The sequence below is a fragment of the Salmo trutta genome, chromosome 14 (assembly GCF_901001165.1).
Source record: "Salmo trutta chromosome 14, fSalTru1.1, whole genome shotgun sequence".
Classification (NCBI taxonomy): domain Eukaryota; kingdom Metazoa; phylum Chordata; class Actinopteri; order Salmoniformes; family Salmonidae; genus Salmo; species Salmo trutta.
In genome coordinates this window covers 31807902-31827144 of record NC_042970.1, presented here as the reverse complement: position 1 = coordinate 31827144, position 19243 = coordinate 31807902, and the positions used below count along the sequence as shown (strand labels likewise).

The 19243-nt window shown below is 44.7% G+C and overlaps 1 protein-coding gene and 1 pseudogene across 4 annotated transcripts in view; both read right to left on the bottom strand.

Moving 5' to 3' along the window:
• Positions 1-439: 439 nt before the first annotated feature.
• On the bottom strand, positions 440-2375 carry LOC115207829 (G-protein coupled receptor 84-like; annotated as a pseudogene).
• A 7962-nt stretch (positions 2376-10337) lies between these two features.
• LOC115207825 (zinc finger protein 385A) overlaps positions 10338-19243 on the bottom strand; it is an 82926-nt gene continuing 74020 nt past the window's right edge. For all 4 annotated transcript variants that reach the window (XM_029775320.1, XM_029775322.1, XM_029775321.1 and 1 more), the window contains 5 exons: positions 17779-17950; positions 16801-17118; positions 11861-12048; positions 11575-11661; positions 10338-11402 (listed from right to left, as the gene is read on the bottom strand). In XM_029775320.1, coding sequence (XP_029631180.1) covers positions 11130-11402; positions 11575-11661; positions 11861-12048; positions 16801-17118; positions 17779-17950 — 1038 coding nt within the window. In that variant the 3' untranslated portion in view covers positions 10338-11129. The remainder of the gene's footprint in view (positions 11403-11574; positions 11662-11860; positions 12049-16800; positions 17119-17778; positions 17951-19243) is intronic.

The window sequence follows — 19243 nt, the reverse complement described above, 5'->3', positions numbered from 1 at the left end:
GGTATCAGTCTGTTCAGTAGTCACGGTGACAAATATATATTGTGATAGTAACCATAATAGTAGGCTAGGATGAGACAAGCTGCCAAAGGAGAAACCAATCTGTTTTTTTTATACAGTACGTTGCTCTGTGTTCGAGAATCTCACAAACATTGTAATTCAGTAATACTCATAGAATATGACATCCTGTCACATCTATACTAATAACTGCATGGTGTGCTATGATAAAAAAATATATATATATATTCTGAACTACCAGGAAGTGGAGACCTATTTAATCATATCATTGAGGACATTATGACTTGCAACATCCCTTTAGGACATGCATTTTGGAACTTGAAAAAGGGGACATTTCAAAAGTTCTGATTTAGGGGGGGCAGAATTTTCCCATGTGTAAAAGGGGAATGTCCTATGTGTCCAGTGAAAGAAAGGTACTAGAAGTAATGAAAGTACAGATTTGTTTTATTATAAACAGACCAAGATACAATGACACAAATAAACAAGATGTAGAGGAGGATGTGGTTCTTTGCATAACTAACACCCCCCAGGTCTTGATACAGTGATATCTCCCCGCTGGTGGCTTCTGGCTTCCTGCTGAAAGAAACAGATGACCTTATGTGTTTTGATCATATTGTATGACTACAGTACATGATAGAGGTGAACTTTGAGCTTTGAAAGCCATTTAATCTATTAGAACTAAGGCCTTACAGTAAGTGTACGTTGGGGTTTGTAACTGAAAAAAAAGAAGCCTTGTGAGCATAATCTTAGCCTAAAATCGTTGAACCCTTTCCAGAAGAAATCACAGAATGGCTGAATTTGCCCTTGCAAGCTGATAGTAAATGTGACATTCAGGAAGGAGGAGAGGAATTTATAGAGGAAGTAGATCCATCAAGACCAATGGGCGGAGAAGAGTGTTTTCCCTATTTGAAGTGCTGTGATAATTACTTTATGGTTGTCTTACCCAGCTTAGTTGAATGCACTATAATGCCGCTTTCAAAATAACTCGGATCTCAGAAATCTCAGACTTGCTTTCAAGACGACTGGGAAAAATATTTTTGAACGGTCATCCAACTCGGAATTCCAAGTCGGGAGTTCGGGCCTCTTTCGAGAGCTCCGACTTCCCGAACTGTCGTCATGATTTGACCTTGTTTTTTTCAGAGTTCCCAGTTGTCTTGAATGCAACATTAATCCCTCTGAATAAGAGCCCCTCCTAAACTACCAAAATGTAAAGGTCAATGTTTCCAGAGGTGTGTGAGGGGTGTGGTGGCCCTGGCCAGTAGGGCCCGGTAGGTCTGTCCAAACTGGCGGTTCAAGACAGTGTAGAGCACAGGGTTATTACAGCTGCTGAGTCAGACGAGGTTGGCACAGAAAATGTGGAGCAGGGGTGCGGTTCTGCTTATCAGCAATGTTCAGCAGACAAAACAGCATACGAAACACTGGAAGATAACTCACCATTGTCCCCTGAAGAGGTGGTGGAGGAGGAGGGGGCAGTGATAGGAGCAGGAGCAGCCAAGTGGAGCGCAGGGCTAAGGGCAGGGGGGGGGCTCCTGTCCCCCTGCTAGGTGAGCTGAATGTGAAGTTAAAGCAGACCCCCAGGTGGAGTGGGAGGACTGGGCTTTCCCAGGGTTCCCCTTCACCTCTCCACCCTTGTATTGGGGTAGTTCCCCCTGGCTGTTCAACTCCCAGCTCTGGGTGGTGGCCACCCGACTCCTGACGCCACTGTCCCTCTCCATCCCTGGTCCTGATGAGGTCGGCTTCCTTCGTGATAAGCATCAGCTGAGTCAGTAGCTGACCGGTGCCCTTGCTGCCACCCTGTAGATGAGCAGGAATAAAAGCACCACGCAGCCCAGGCCGATGAAGAAGTAGAAGAAGAGCAGCACGGTGGTGTAAGGGCGCCACCTGGTGCGGTGGAAACTGCAGGTGCACACCTGCAGGGAAGAAACACGTAAATGGGCCAAATCCGGCCGAAGCTGGCCCGGCCCAGGTGGAGAGCAGGAGGAGGGCAAGGCCCCACCCAGAGAACACCCACTCAAAGACCAGCAGGTAGCGGCTTGCCTTGATCAGACACAGTGTGATGATGGAGACGGAGTTGGAGAGGAAGAAGAGGAGGCCGAAGACGCCGCCCCTCCAGCGGAGGTGTAGGTAGGAGTCATCACAGGCAGGCTGCAGCAGGGTGCAGTACAGCTGGTCCGCCAGGCCCAGGTTCACGATCAGCGAGTTGAAACGTGTCCGCAGCCGGCCAGAATGGTCATCATGTTCCCCACCGTCCCAACTATGGTCACAGCCGAACTCCACAGCACGCCAAAGCAGCGGGATGCCTCAAACGAGGAGTGGTGGCAGGAGAAGGAGCCATTCCCCATGTCACCTGTGATGTTCTTCAGCATCCTGGGAGGAGAGTGATAAGATCAACTTTATTGTTCCCCAGGGGGAAGTTGTATTGGAAACACAATGATATAAATTATGTAAAAATACATCACATCATTTACACATACACAGAGAAAGAATGTAAATAGCAGCAGGCTGTTAGATGAGTCGGGGATGTCAGAGAGGGATGCTACAGGTGCAGGTTTCTGGGCTGATCTTCTACACCATTTCCCCTTTGGCAAAAAAAAACTGTCAGCTTGTTGAAATCAGTTGGTGAACCATTATTGTTCTCTGTCATATGTTCCATGATGTCATGTTTTAGAACCAACCTAGACTTTGGCGGCTGTTTTTGTTGTTTCTGCAGCTCTGTGTTTCCAGTAAATTAATTTATGTCGTTTGACGTTCTGTTCACATCAGATCACAGACAAAAATACAATTCTTTATTCTTCCTCCTGCCCAATAAGGCATGAAGTAGATATGCTGCAGCACGTCTTTCAAACCAATTCAACATGCATTAAGTGCTCGAAGACTACAAGTATGCTACCTCATTTTCGCAAAGGTGACCAAAAATATCTTTCTACTGTTGCTAACAGAAGCAATACCTTTGAATGAATTATGTGTAAAAAAACAAAAAAACATTTCTTATATATTTGTATTCTACAAATAGATCAAATTGAGGGGTCAAATGCCCCCTCAGTTTCAATGGACCCTGGTTGCTGTATTATTTGTACTTATACTTATGGTGTGGTTTTCATATAAGCCCTTTTGGGCTTCCAACCTGTTTTTACCAGGGGTTTTTTCATCGAACACTAGGATTGTACAGCAGACTTAATATTATATTGTGCTGCCTTTGATGGAATAACCATACATTTGCATTCCTTGAAATGAACAGTTTAAACCATAATATAAATGTACATGTCAGACAGTTCTGTTAGATGTCAACTGCTGTACAGTATATTAGAGTACAAGAAAGTACATTTCTTGTACTCTGTGGTGAATCATTAACTCACATTACAGAAGTTTCTCTGAAACTGAGAGCATTAACTCCCACAAGTAGTGTTCTTAACACAGGAATATTACAATCAAACAGAGTATCACCAGAAATAACACAATAAAACTTGGGAGGTTACTGATCCTGAAGTTTATTTCTCACCTCAGTTCTGAAGTTTATCATGGAGTCTTTGTCTCTCTGTGCAGTATCTTGTTCTTTGGTTCTTCTATGTGTCGTGGTTGTTCTGTTTCTCTGTCACACAGTCTTTTCGTAGTTTATCTGTCACTCAACTGGTTCCTTCTCTTTTTAAACTCTTGAGCTTCCTCTAATCTTATCATTGGTAAACCCCAGTGACATCAAACATGCTGCATAGCGGTGTGTTTTGTTTCATGACGGATCTGTTACTCAATTATGATCAGTTCCGAGATTTCACAGCACAGAATCTCTGTGTCAGTTTGCTACTATATATCTCATTTTGTTCAAATTAATTTGGAGTCAAAGCTCTCTCTGCCCTGGTCAGACAAAATAACTTAACAATCAGTATACAATAGCAGTTCTATGAACATACTGTACAGCATCACCACCCCAGTCATTTTGTAATAATTTATTCATCTACACAATGTTTTTTTTTACAATAAGGAAGCTCTTTTTCTCACATCGATAAAACAGTCTACATTTACAATAATGATTCAATACAGTTCTCCTAAATAACATTTAATATATTTATACACATATCATTTATTTATTTATTGCAATAAACAAGAGTCGTTAGCAGGAGTGCTGTAAGTATTGCTACAATTTCCCAGTCCTTTACCCTTCTTATACTGTATGAGAAACAGTTTGGTGACTTTACAGTGACACCAGGCTCCAACCCAAGCCTGCTCATTTGTATGGGTTAGGGTGAGGTTAGGTACGGAATACAGACACATGAGGCAGAGCAGGACAGTCTCCTCTTAAAGTGAAAATATATCATTAATTGCAATACACTGGAGCTAATATTGCATATTATACTACTATACATCACATCACTGCTTGTGATAAGCATATGAGAGAAAAACAGACACAGGTCATGGTCCTTATTCATTTCCCCTCTGTTAACTGTAACCCCTTTGACATAATTTTTTACTTCAAAACATCTTCCATTACAGTGTCTCTCACTCACTCACGCCACACTCAGCTTGCTGACCTCCAAATATTGGAGGTCAGCAAGCATCCCGGGAATGGAAATCCCACTTCCCTTGTGTTCTCAGTGGAAGAGCCTGCCACCATCAGATATCTCTAAGGCTTCCCCTTTTGTTCACAGTGTAGAAACAATGAATTTAAGACATACATACCACACTGTGTTGGGACTGTGCAGTCATCCTAAAGTTTCCAGTAAAGGTTCAGAAATTAGCAGTCTCGTTAAGTCGCTTCCAGTTTGAATGAAAGTGGTCACCATTGAGGCATAATGCCCTTCATCTGTCTCTATCTATATCCAGAATACACACACGCACAATCACAGAAAGACACACACAGACACAATAATTAGACAACAGCCATACAAATGAATAAGATAAGGGCAGAACCTGGAGGAATGCTCAAACGAACCAATTGACTCCTTGTAACAGTTCCAAATTGGCCAGTCTCTTAACAAGAGGGACTCACATACCTTCGCATACACTACATACACACACAACACAAACACACATACACACACGCACACTCACAAAGTTTTACACTCATAATTTGCTGCTGATACTCTGTTCTTTATTTTACTCTTACTATTATATATCCTGATGCCTAGTCACTATAGCCTGCCTTCATGTACATACAGTGCATTCGGAAAGAATTCAGACCCCTTGGCTTTTTCCACATTTTGTTAGGTTACAGGCTTATTCTAAAATGTATTAAATAGTTTTTTTTTCTACACACAATACCCCATAATGTCAAAGCAAAAACAGGCTTTTCAACCCCCCCCCCCCCAACCGCCCAGGAAATATCACATTTACATAAGTATTCAGACCTTTTACTCAGTACCCTGTTGAAACACCTTTGGCAGCGATTACAGCCTTGAGTCTTCTTGGGTATGTCACTACAAGCTTGGCACACCTGTATTTGGGGAGTTTCTCCCATTCTTCTCTGCAGATCATCTCAAGCTCTGTCAGGTTGGATGGAGAGCATCGCTGCACAGCTATTTTCAGGTCTCTCCAGAGATGTTTGATCGGGTTCAATTCCGGGCTTTGGCTGGGCCATTCAAGGACATTCAGAGACTTGTCCTGAAGCCACTCCTGCATTGTCTTGGCTGTGTGCTTAGGGTCATTGTCCTATTCAAAGGTGAACCTTTGCCCTAGTTTGAGGTCCTGGGCGCTCTGGAGCAGGTTTTCATCAAGGATCTCTCTGTACATTTCTCCGTTCATCTTTCCCTCAATCCTGAGTAGTCTCCCAGTCCCTGCCGCTGAAAAACATTCTCACAGCATGATGCTGCCACCACCATGCTTCACAGTAGGTTTTCTCCAGACGTGACACTTGGTATTCAGGCCAAAGAGTTGGATTCATCAGACCAGAGAATCTTGTTTCTCATGGTCTGAGAGTCCTTTAGGTTCCTTTTGGAAAACTCCAAGCAGGCTGTCATATGCCTGTTACTGAGGAGTGGCTTCCGTTTGGTGACTCTACCATTAAGGCCTGATTGGTGGAGTGCTGCAGGGATGGTTATCCTTCTGGAAGGTTCTCCCATCTCCATAGAGGAACTCTGGGATCTCTGTCAGAGTGACCATCGGGTTCTTGGTTACCTCCTTGACCAAGGACTTTTTCTGCCAGATTGCTCAGTTTGGCCGGGCGGCCAGTTCTTTTTAAAATCTTTTTCAAAATCTTTTTTTTCTTCTTTTAGCCCGTTTTTTTCGCCCCAATTTCATGGAATCCAATTGGTAGTTACAGTCTTGTCTCATCGCTGCGACTCACGTATGGATACGGGAGAGGCGAAGGTCGAGAGCCATGCGTCCTTCGAAACACGACCAAACCAAGCCGCACTGCCTCTTGACACAATGCCCGCTTAACCTGGAAGCCAGCCACACCAATGTGTCGGAGGAAACACTGTACACATGGCGACCGTGTCAGGGTGCATGCGCCTGGGGTGGCCAGCTCTAGGAAGAGTCTTGGTGGTTCCAAACTATTTCCATTTAACAATGATGGAGGCCTCTGTGTTCTTGGAGACCTTCGATGCTGCATAAATGTTATGTTACCCTTCCCCAGATCTGTGCCTTGACATAATCCTGTCTCGGAGCTCTACGGACAATTCCTTCGACCTCGTGGCTTGATATTTGCTCTGACATGCACTGTCAACTGTAGGACCTTATATAGACAGGTGTGTGCCTTTCCAAATCATGTCCAATCAATTGAATTTACCACAGAGGGACTCAAATCACCTTGTAGAAACATCTCAAGGATAATCAATGGAAACAAGATGCACCTGAGCTCAATTCCGAGTCTCATAGCATAGGGTCTGAACGCTTATGTACAGTTTTCAGAAAGTCAGAAGTTTACATACACTTAGGTTGGAGTCATTAAAACCTGTTTTTTCAACCACTCCACAAATTTCTTGTTAACAAATTATAGTTTGTAGGACATCTACTTTGTGCATGACATAAGTAATTTCTCCAACAATTGTTGACAGACAGATTATTTCACTATTCATTCACTGTATCACAATTACAGTGGGTCAGAAGTTTACATACAGTCGTGGCCAAAAGTTTTGAGAATGACACAAATATAAATTTTCACAAAGTCTGCTGCCTCAGTTTGTATGATGGCAATTTGCATATACTCCAGAATGTTATGAACAGTGATCAGATTAATTGCAATTAATTGCAAAGTCTCTCTTTGCCATGCAAATGAACTGAATCCCCAAAAGACATTTACACTGCATTTCAGCCCTGCCACAAAAGGACCAGCTGACATCATGGCAGTGATTCTCTCGTTAACACAGGTGTGAGTGTTGACGAGGACAAGGCTGGAGATCACTCTGTCATGCTGATTGAGTTTGAATAACAGACTGGAAGCTTCAAAAGGAGGGTGGTGCTTGGAATCATTGTTCTTCCTGCGTCAACCATGGTTACCTGCAAGGAAACACGTTCCGTCATCATTGCTTTGCACAAAAAGGGCTTCACAGGCAAGGATATTGCTGCCAGTAAGATTGCACCTAAATCAACCATTTATTGGATCATCAAGACCTTCAAGGAGAGCGGTTGAATTGCTATGAAGAAGGCTTCAGGGTGCCTAAGAAAGCCCAGCAAGCGCCAGGACCGTCTCCTAAAGTTGATTCAGCTGCGGGATCGGGGCACCCACCAGTACAGAGCTTGCTCAGGAATGGCAGCAGGCAGGTGTGAGTGCATCTGCACACACAGTGAGGCGAATACTTTTGGAGGATGGCCTGGTGTCAACGAGGGCAGCAAAGAAGCCACTTCTCTTCAGGAAAAACATCAGGGACAGACTGATATTCTGCAAAAGGTACAGGGATTGGACTGCTGAGGACTGGGGTAAAATAATTTTCTCTGATGAATCCGATGAATCCCCTTTCCGATTGTTTGGGGCATCCGGAAAAAAGCTTGTCCGGAAAAGACAAGGTGAGCGCTACCATCAGTCCTGTGTCATGCCAACAGTAAAGCATCCTGAGACCATTCATGTGTGGGGTTGCTTCTCAGCCAAGGGAGTGGGCTCACTCACAATTTTGCCGAAGAACACAGCCATGAATAAAGAATGGTACCAACACATCCTCCGAGAGCAACTTCTCCCAACCATCCAGGAACAGTTTGGTGACGAACAATGCCTTTTCCAGCATGATGGAGCACCTTGCCATAAGGCAAAAGTGATAACTAAGTGGCTCGGGGAACAAAACATCAATATTTTGGGTCCATGGCCAGGAAACTCCCCAGACCTTAATCCCATTGAGAACTTGTGGTCAATCCTCAAGAGGCGGGTGGACAAACAAAAACCCACAAATTCTGACAAACTCCAAGTATTGATTATGCAAGAATGGGTTGCCATCAGTCAGGATGTGGCCCAGAAGTTAATTGACAGCATGCCAGGGCGGATTGCAGAGGTCTTGAAAAAGAAGGGTCAACACTATAAATATTAACTCTTTGCATCAACTTCATGTAATTGTCAATAAAAGCCTTTGACACTTATGGAATGCTTGTAATTATACTTCAGTATTCCATAGTAACATCTGACAAAAATATCTAAAGACACTGAAGCAGCAAACTTTGTGGAAATTAATATTTGTGTCATTCTCAAAACTTTTGGACACGACTGTACACTAAGTTTATTGTGCCTTTAAACAGCTTGAAAAAACGAGTCCTATATCAACATAACCTAAAACAGGAACAAAAGTATCTATATCCACAGTAAAACAAATCCTATATCGACATAACCTTAAAGGCCACTCAGCAAGGAAGAAGCCACTGCTCCAAAACCGCCATAAAAAAGCCAGACTACGGTTTGCAGCTGCACATGGGGACAATGATCGTACTTTTTGGAGAAATGTCCTCTGGTCTGATGAAATAAAAATATAACTGTTTTGCCATAATGACCATCATTATGTTTGGAGGAAAAAGGGGGAGCTTGCAAGCCGAAGAACACCATCCCAACCGTGAAGCACGGGGGTGGCAGCATCATGTTGTGGGGGTGCTTTGCTGCAGGAGGGACTGGTGCACTTCACAAAATAGATGGCATCATGAGGGAGGAAAATTATGTGGATATATTGAAGCAACATCTTAAGACATCAGTCAGGAAGTTAAAGCTTGGTCACAAATGGGTCTTCCAAATGGACAATGACCCCAAGCATACTTCCAAAGTTGTGGCAAAATTGCTTAAGGACAACAAAGTCAAGGTATTGGAGTGGTCATCACAAAGCCTTGACCTCAATCCGGTAGAACATTTGTGGGCAGAACTGAAAAAGCATGTGCGAGCAAGGAGGCCTACAAACCTGTCTCAGTTACACCAGCTCTGTCAGGAGGAATGGGCCAGAATGTCTAAAAAACATTTTTTGCTTTGTCATTATGGAGTATTTTATGTATATTGATGAGGATTTTTTTATTTAATCAATTTTAGAATAAGGCTGAAACGTAACAACATGTGGAAAAAGTGATGGGGTCTGAATGCTTTCCGAATGCACTGTATCTACCTCAAATACGTCGTACCTCTGCATATTGATCTGGTACTTACTGTATTAATTCTTGTGTATTTTTATTCTTCTTGTGTTACTATTTTATTTTTAAACTCTGCATTGTTGGGAAGGGCTAGTAAGCAAGCATTTCACGGTAATTTCTACACAAGTTGTATTCGGAGCATGTGACAAAATAAAATTGAATGTGATTTGATTCAGGCACATAGCAATGTCCCACTTTCCCTTTCCCTCTGTCTTCTTACAGACAATAAGACTGAAAGTGGAGGTCTGCTAGGAAAACAACAGTTAAATGGTTTAAGTCCATCATTTTTCAAATTTCTTATTGTGATTTCTTAAAACATTTCCCTCTATCTTGATGCATTCACTACACATTTCTCCATTGAGTCACAGTGGGGTTTAGAATATCTCTCTCTCTCTCTCGACTCCTCTCTCTCTCGACTCCTCTCTCTCTCTCTCGACTCCTCTCTCTCTCGACTCCTCTCTCTCTCTCTCCACTCCTCTCTCTCTCGACTCTCCTCTCTCTCTCTCTCCTCTCTCTCTCGGACTCCTCTCTCCTCTCTATCTCTCTCATCCGAGTACTATCTCTCTCTCTAGTCTCTCTCTCTCTCGACTCCTATCTCTATATCTCTCTCGCTCTCTCTCTCTCTCGACTCTCCTCTCTCTCTCGAACCCCACACCCCCCCCCCCCCCCTCCTCTCTATCTCTCATCTCTCGACTCCTCTCTCTCTCTCTCTCTTCGACTCCTCTCTCTCTCTCTCCTCTCTCTCTCTTGATCTACTCTCTCTCTCTTCTCGCACTGCCTCTCTCTCTCTCTCTCTCTCTCTCTCTCTCTCTCTCTCTCTCTCTCGACTCCTCTCTCTCTCACCTGATCTGACAACAGAGGATATATAGACTAACATCTATCATCCACAACACTAGAACATATATCTAGTACCTGGAAACATACAGTACAACGTACCTTGTGCCTTGATCTGCAGAGCAGGCACCTAATCTAGAACCTGGAACTACAGAGTGGGGTAGGTAGGTACTGCACTTTGATTATTGAACACCCCAACAGGGGTTTGATTATTGAACACCCCAACAGGGGTTTGCAGTAATGCACTATTGGTTCTACTGTACTATGAATTATGAAATATTACTAAGAGCAGAGGCAGCTACTGTGTCTAACCTAGTGTGCTTTTTATTTATTTTATGGAACTTATATAGCAGATGGCTTCGGGTGGGTGAGCACTGAACCAAAACTACAGAGATGTGGAGGAAACAGGAAACAGAACAGAGCTCAGTTTACTGAGTCAGCCATAGTTTGTATAGTTTGATCTATACATTTTTTTTTTGCTATACGTATCTCAGAGTCAACTAAATGTGGGAGGATTGAAGGAGGGAGAGCATGTACAGAAAGTCCATCTGAGTCTGTCATGCACCCTTCCTCTTTAAAATGACTGCAAGCCATCAATCCTTTGCTTTGGAAGTTGTCAAATGAAGAAAGGTGGAGAGGGACAGGCATAGTCTTGCTTCCGTCAAATGTTTCAGTCATAACATCTGTTGATTATCTATCAATGGTTTTCCCTGTTTACTTCACAGTGTGCTTCTTCCTGATTGGCCCCCGTCCCACCACCGTCAATAAGGGGAGAAGAGGATTGACCCATGGGTGGTGCGCATAGGCCCAGGGGCGGGCCGTAGGAGGCTGAGGTGCGTGCCCTGTAGTGTGCTCTGTAGGAGGTGGTGGTGGAGGTGGTAGTTCTGAGGGTGAGAAATGGGACCAGGGGCACGCAGCTGAGCCAGCTGATTGGAGGAGGCAGCGGCTGCCATCGCCGCAGCAACAGCCAGGGTGTTGGGCAACAGTCCATGGCCCAGAGTTTTTGGAAGGTCCTTTGAGAAGGTCAACGAAGACTGTGAGATCCAGAGAGAGAAACAGTGTAAAGGTCAGAATGAGAAATGAGAGAGAAGAGGCAGAGAAAGGGTATGCTGTCTATTTGGCAATCCAGTGCTAAATTACTTAATTATCAATTAATGATTAAAGGCAATGAAAGTATTGCTATAGCCTACAAAAAGAGTTCATTACCACAAAGTCTGTGCGCTTCTTGTGCCGGCTGAGGAGGGGATTTGGCTTCCCAGCGACTCCATCCCGATGCCTTCGACTGGATATATGCTGTAGAACAAGAGAAGATGAAACGGATAGGTGTAGAGTAAAGTTGCCTCTAGATTCTGAACTGTAGTCAGTTTAGCATTTTCTCCACTTATGGTTAAGGTTAGGATTTGGGGAGGGGAGGTGAGGGGAAGCTGATCCTAGATCTGTACCTAGGGGAAACATCATTCTGGAGCAGTGGTCATGGTGGTCACTCATTCACCTGTTTGAGCTGCAGCTCAGAATTCACCCTCACGTTGCAGATCTCACAGTGGAAGGTGCGTTCCTGAGTGTTGGGGTCCGAGGGCAGCCCCCCTGCCTGCTCAGGGCTGGGGTTAGGGCCCAGCCGAGGGTACGCCTTGATGGGGCCCAGCCCACTCCTTGCCTCCAGGATGGTTTTGTGTTTGGTACCTGTCACCCATGGAGAGAGTGCTTTTTTGTACATTTCGCAAGTTAATATCCTATAGATGCCATCGGAGAGTAGTCTAATTCATGCCCACATTTCATGATGTTCTTGTTAATATCAAAACGTTGATATTTTATGTATTTTTTGTACTATTAAGAAATTAGGGGACTGAATGATTGTAATATGGAATAAGCTACCCTGACCTTTGAACTATTGAACTATGTTGGCCAAAAATGAGATTTCACACCTGCCAACAAAGGATAGGAGCGTTCGGTCACCCAGCAGCCAGGTGAGAATTTAGTTATTTTTTGTGTGTTCTTTTTAAGGTCACATATTTGTATTTGTATGTTCCTTAAACCATCATTTGTTTGTGGCTATCATTGTAATTAACCTAGTCCCCGGGTTATTTGGGGCAGAAGTGTGTGGTGAACAAGATCACATTGTACTTGGCCATAAAAAGGCCGAAGTATATTGAGCCAGAAAGTGTGGTGACATTAACTCGCCACTAGAGAGCTGTAGTGACACAGCCAAAAATGTTCAGGATTGTTCAGCAGTTTCGGTAGCCTATATCCTCCTCTATTCTATCTGGTCATGTAGCACAAAACCATTCCCCCCATTTCTATTGTTCACTGTCATTTCACATTCAGTCCCTGTTCACCCCTTTTGTCTCTTTAAAAAAAGAAACATCTCTTCTTTCTCAGTCCAGTTAAATACTTCTTCTCACCCAATTCTACTCTCCTTTTCTCTCTTCATCCTCCCCTCTGCTGTACTGTTTCTTTCCTGAAGTACACGACAAGACCAAAAGTATGTGGACACCTGCTCGTCGAATATCTCATTCCAAAATCATGGGCATTAATATGGAGTTGGTCCCCCCTTTGCTGCTATAACAGCTTTCATTCTTCTGGGACGGCATTCCACTAGATGTTGGAAGATTGCGGCGGGACTTACATCCATTCAGACACAAGAGCATTAGTGAGGTCGGGCACTGATGTTGGGCGATTAGGCCTGGCTCGCAGTCAGCGTTCCAATTCATCCCAAAGGTGTTCAATGGGGTTGACATCAGGGCTCTGTGCAGGCTAGTCAAATTCTACCACACCAATCTCGACAAACCATTTCTGTATGGATCTCACTTTCTGCACGGAGGCATTGTCATGCTGAAACAGGAAAGGGCCTTCCTCAAACTGTTGCCCCAAAGCTGGAAGCACAGATTCGTCTAGAACGTCATGTCATTGTATGATGTAGCATTAAGATTTCCCTTCACTTGAACTAAGCGGCCTAGCCCGAAACATAAAAAACAGCCCCAGACCATTATTTCTCCTCCACCAAACTTTACATTTGACACTATGCATTGGGGCAGGTAGCGTCCTCTTGGCATCCGCCAAACCCAGATTTGTCCGTCGGATTGCCAGATGGTGAAGCGTGAATCATCACTCCAGAGAACAAGTTTCACTGCTCCAGAGTCCAATGGCGGCGAGCTTTACACCACTCCAACCGACACTTGGCATTGCGCATGGTGAACTTAGGCTTGTGTGTGGCTGCTCGGCCATGGAAACCCATTTCATGAAGCTACCGACAAACAGTTATTGTGCTGACGTTGTTTCCAGAGGCAGTTTGGAAGCTGATAGTGAGTGTTACAACCGAGGACAGATGATTTTTACTCGATACACAGTTCGTGCTCGTCTGTCCCGTTCTATGAGCTTGTGTGGCCTACCACTTTGCGGCTGAGCCGTTGTTGCTCCTAGCCTTTTCCACTTCACAATAACAGCACTTACAGTTGACCGGGGCAGCTCTAGCAGGGCATATATTTTACGAACTGACTTGTTGGAAAGGTGGCATCCTATGATGGTGCCACATTGAAAGTCACTGAGCTCTTCAGTACAAGCCATTCTACTGCCAATGTTTGTCTGACTGCATGCTCGATGTTATACACCTGTCAGCAATGGGTATGGCTGAAATAGCTGAATCCACTAATTTGAAGGAGTGTCCACATACTTCTGTATATAGAGAGTATACACCCATCACCAGCACATGGTTATATTTCAAAAACTAGTTTTGATGTCTCACTTTGGGATATGCCTGGGCCTGTCCACAGGCTCGAATTAACCAATCACACACCATCTGTTGGAGACAGACAGGTCAAGTGGCGAATGAGATGAGCCCCTCTCCTCCATAAAGGGAGCCACCGCCCGCCAACTGGTCATTCTCGCCACTCTTCCTTGCGGAAGTGATTGCAGTCACAATAAGCTCTCTTCAGCTTGACTAAATACCTGGTTTCCTACTTAACTGTTCTCAGAACGTGAGGTTTACACTGCCAAACGTAGAACTTCAGCTCCTGTTGATAGTTGAGTACCGACCAAAAGGTTTTCGTTCCGAGTAGAATAAATGTTATACTAGTCTCCGCCTAGCTAGCTCCACATGGCTAGTTATCGAGGCTCGGTTAGCCCTCGCCGCAAGGCTTCGGCTAAGCCTAAGGTAGCACACACTAAGCTTTTAGCTAAATTGGCTAACTAGTTGCAAAGCTAGCTAACCACCCTAACAAAGGGCTAGCTCTCGTCCCAACGCTTAAGCTAACCTGGCTAGCTTGCTACAAAGCTGCCAACCACACCAGCATTACAACCTGCAACACAGTACTATTGCTATCACTTTTCTCTCATCTAGTTCAAACCTACACTTACTTGTTCGTATTAACTAAAAACACCTACCCAAAGTCTAACACGATATTTCACATCATAATCCACATACAGTAGGTAGCTACGGCTTGCCTTAGCAGGTGTAGCTGCTAGCTAGCTAACGCACCACTATCCTCACAGCTGTAGTGTTCCCACACATCCCAGCTAGCTTTGGTCTCTACTAGCTAGCTAACGCCTAACTAAAGGCCAGAGCTTACATGTTGTTTTTACAACAAGCGGCTCAACCCCCACTACTGACCCCAGCTGGGGCGAGGTTATGGATAGCCTCGATTCCCTCCCCTCACTGTCTGACGACAGAGCGTTGGGGGAATATGAACTAGGGGATGACGAGGACGACAATGGGATTAATTTCATGGGTCTCCTCGACTTTGAGACGGAGATGAACAGGCTCTTCCCCCTCTCAAGACCCAAGATCCCACCCCCAAGATGTGGGAGCTGATGAATTCCCTTTGGAGTATAGCCTCCCCAACGTTTGCAATTGAGCCGTGGCCAGACTTGATATAGACTGGCAAGCTCCCTTGCGGGGCTTATATGATGGGAAAAGACTCCCATCCCGCATATCCCCCTCTAAGCAGCTCCTTCCCGCAGTCCCAGATGGCCTCAGAGAGATAATGGGATAAGCCCCTTACCAGCAATATCCTGGCTAGGGGCTTCCCGAGCAATGACAATCTGGAAGAATCTGGGTTTTGCAACCTTCTCATGGTGGAGCCGTCACTGGCTGACCATCTCCACCCCACACGAGGCGCTGCTAGCAGTACGGGCACTCCCCTCCCTGGACTGAGCGTTTTTCTGCCTCCATTTTCCATAAGAAGTACAAAGCCTCGGCCTTATCAATCACAGCACTTAACATGACCGCTTTATTGTTGGCTTTCCAGGCAAAGTTACTGGAGGATGGGAGAAAGCAACTGAATTCGGGGACCCTGAATCAGGACGGTTGGGATGAGATACAGTACTATGTATGATTATGGATCTAAACCTACGGGCCTCACGTAATGCCATCCAAGGCTGTGGTCGCGCCAGGAGCCTAGTAGTGGTGGGAGAAAGGGCACTTTGACTTGTCCAGCTTAACAGGCAAAGAAAAAGCTGACCTACTGTATGCCCCTGTGACACGCAAGGAGTTGTTCACCCCCACAGTTGCCGCCATGCGGCAGAAGTGTGAACTGCGAAAGAAAGAAGGTGAAGCCAACTTCTGTCTCCCCTGCAAACCTGGGCCCCTGTGCATGTTTGATGTGACATTGCTGGAATATTCTCCTAACCCTAAGAAAACTGGAAATAGGAATGTTCTTGAAACATTCCCATGAAACGTGTCTATAACATTAATATTGTATAATCTTAGAACCTTTTAACTATGTTCTAGATAAGTTCTGCTTGACTTTGTTCACCAAAACATGCTAAAAATGTTTGCAGAATGCTAGAATGGTCTAACTAACAGAAAACTGGACACTCAAACACTAAGGGAAAATTACATTTTTACATACACCCTTATCCAGAGCGACTCACAGTCGTGAGTGCATACATTTTCGTACTGATCCCCCTTGGGAATCAAACCCACAACCCTGGCATTGCAAGCACCGTGCTCTACCAACTGAACATTACGGGTAACATTATAAAAATGTTCTCTCTCCCTAGAATTGTTAGCTGGGCTCACACTTGTGCAAATGTGGAATCTCCCCAGTGTGTTTACATAACATAGGGAAAGCCCAAATGACTACATGTGTAACTAATTATTTGACTCTGTATACATAAAGTTTTATGAACTGTTCATCCTTAAACATAACAGCCATATTCTGGTAAGCTGGCAGTTTTATGAGGCAATATCAGAGATCAGGGTGTTTAGAAGACACATAAAATGTTGTATTTGTAAACACTCAAGTATCACTTTGTGTGGCTAAATTTTAGCTTGCTGAAAATATAGAATTTCCTACAGGAATACTGTCGGGATAATCTGTTTCACAATAGGAAACAGTTTTCCCTCCGAGATGGCAATATCTATCTAGGCCAGAACTCTCAATGACAACACTTTATTATACGTTGCGTTATCAGTTCTCTTGATGGAATGAACCTTACCTTTATTGTGCGCCTCTAGCTGAGAGAGGGAGTTGACGGCCACTTTGCACAGTGAGCAGTAGAGCAGCTTCTTGGCTTTGTCCTCCTCAGACTCCCCTGAAGAGGGGCTGGGGGCTGGGGACGCAGTGTCAGGGGGGCCTGCCATGGAGGTGTCCGCCGGGGAGGGTGTGGCGGTGGTAGACATGGACGTACTCAGAGGGGGCAGGAGTGGGCACACAGGGAGCTGCATGGGGGTGTCTGGGGTGTCTGGCACAGACATGGGGATGGGGCTGGGTGTCATGGGTGAGCTGTTTGAATGTGGGTGGGGCTGGGAGTCACCTGTGAACAGAACAGATAATAATAGTAAATGGAACGTTTTCAATCATATTATGTAGATCACACCAGATAATAATATGACGAGGACGATAATGGTGGTCCTGCTCCTGCAGCACCAGTATAGTAGTTTGTCTGACCCTACTGGGTCGAAACTCTGCCCCAGGGGGCCACACATCTGTCTCCCCCATCTGGAGTGAGTCAGGGTAGGGGGAGACACATGGGTCATGTCAGGTTATTCAGGTTGGAGAGAGTGAAAAGAAGGTCACTAGTACAGCACAGTACTTTTAATGTTACTGTAGGTTAACCACTGTGTGTAGCACAGGGTCATCTGGCCTGCTAATTGAAGGAATGATGCCTGGGTACCAAATCCTTGTCATTCATGACAGAAGCGTATCTTAGCAGACATCCACCTGTAACACTCTATTCTGTTTCACGCCCGACATCTGACTAAACAGCTGTCCTTTACACACACACTGTCCCCGACTGAAACATCTGTGTGTGTGTTTAGGTTATGCCTCTGTGTGGGTTCACACACAGACAGACAGACACATACACACGCACACACAAACACACAAACATACAAACGCACACACATGCACACATACACACGCACACACGTGTGTGTGTGTGTGTGCATGCGTGTGCGATATAGAGCACACGCACCCTGTTTGCTGGTGTCAGGGTCTGGGCTGGATGGTGAGGGGCCTGGTGGAGAGGGGGAAGCAGTGGGGGGAGCGGCCGGCTTGTCACCCTCCTTTGGGCGAGTCTTGGAGGTCTCGATGCCCTTTACCCTCCGAGCGTGCCGGTTCCCCTTATAGTGGGCCTCTGCCTGGCTCTGAGAATAGAACAAGGGGGAGGAGAGGGTATGATATTTCACATCATAATCCACATACAGTAGGTACTAATATTCATACACTTCATAGCAAATTCATATACTGTAGCTGAGAAGCTTGAACTTGCCTCTCTGATACTGAGGCCAAATACCTGAGCAACATGCTAATCTGATATCTGTGTATATTGGGGAAAAGTGATACCCAATCTGAAACAAGTGACATAATTCGCTCACCCCAATAGCAGCCTTAGCATGGCCATGGGACACCACTCACACCCTTGCTGTAATTTTCACACTGCGGTTGTGTCCTAAGCCCTATTTCACTGTTTAGTACAGTATCTGTCATCCACAGTCTTATTTATTGAGACCCAGTGAGGTCAGTGGAGTGAACTCTAGCCACAGTGTTGACTGGACATCTCTCAATAGATGGCGTTAGGCTGTCACATAAGCCCTGTGCTGTCCCTGCTCGGTACCTGCCTGTCCCTACTCTGTACCTTCCTGTCCCTGTGGCTGGCTGGCTGCCTGGCTGGAGCACTCTTCAGCAGTTCAGCAGATCAATTATGCCTTAATCTCTAATTCATTTATCACTGAGATCCCCAATGTCTGCCCTGCCTGTCACTGTCATTAGAGCTGAAGTTTTTATAACTGTCCTCCCTCAAAACAAAATAGCACAGCACACAGCAGCTGAGCAGCACACACTCTCTGTAGTTTGTCGCCAATGTGATAACTATTTCAATGTCCTGTAAAACAAATGTACAATCAACGTGTTAGATTAGAATGTTATAAAGGGGAAATCTACAGTTGCTAGATCCATTTTTGGAGTTATAAATTAAGCATATGTAACCATTGATTCTAGAAGAATGTAACTTATAAATGCCTCAAGCTTAGTTCAACTCTCAAAACCCATCAGAACCCAAAATATACAGTGCCTTCGGAAGGTATTCAGACCCCTTGACTTTTTCCCCATTACAGCCTTATTCTAAAATATACTGCTCAAAAAAATAAAGGGAACACTTAAACAACACATCCACATCTGAATGAAAGAAATAATCTTATTAAATACTTTTTTCTTTACATAGTTGAATGTGCTGACAACAAAATCACACAAAAATAATCAATGGAAATCCAATTTATCAACCCATGGAGGTCTGGATTTGGAGTCACACTCAAAATTAAAGTGGAAAACCACACTACAGGCTGATCCAACTTTGATGTAATGTCCTTAAAACAAGTCAACATGAGGCTCAGTAGTGTGTGTGGCCTCCACGTGCCTGTATGACCTCCCTACAATGTCTG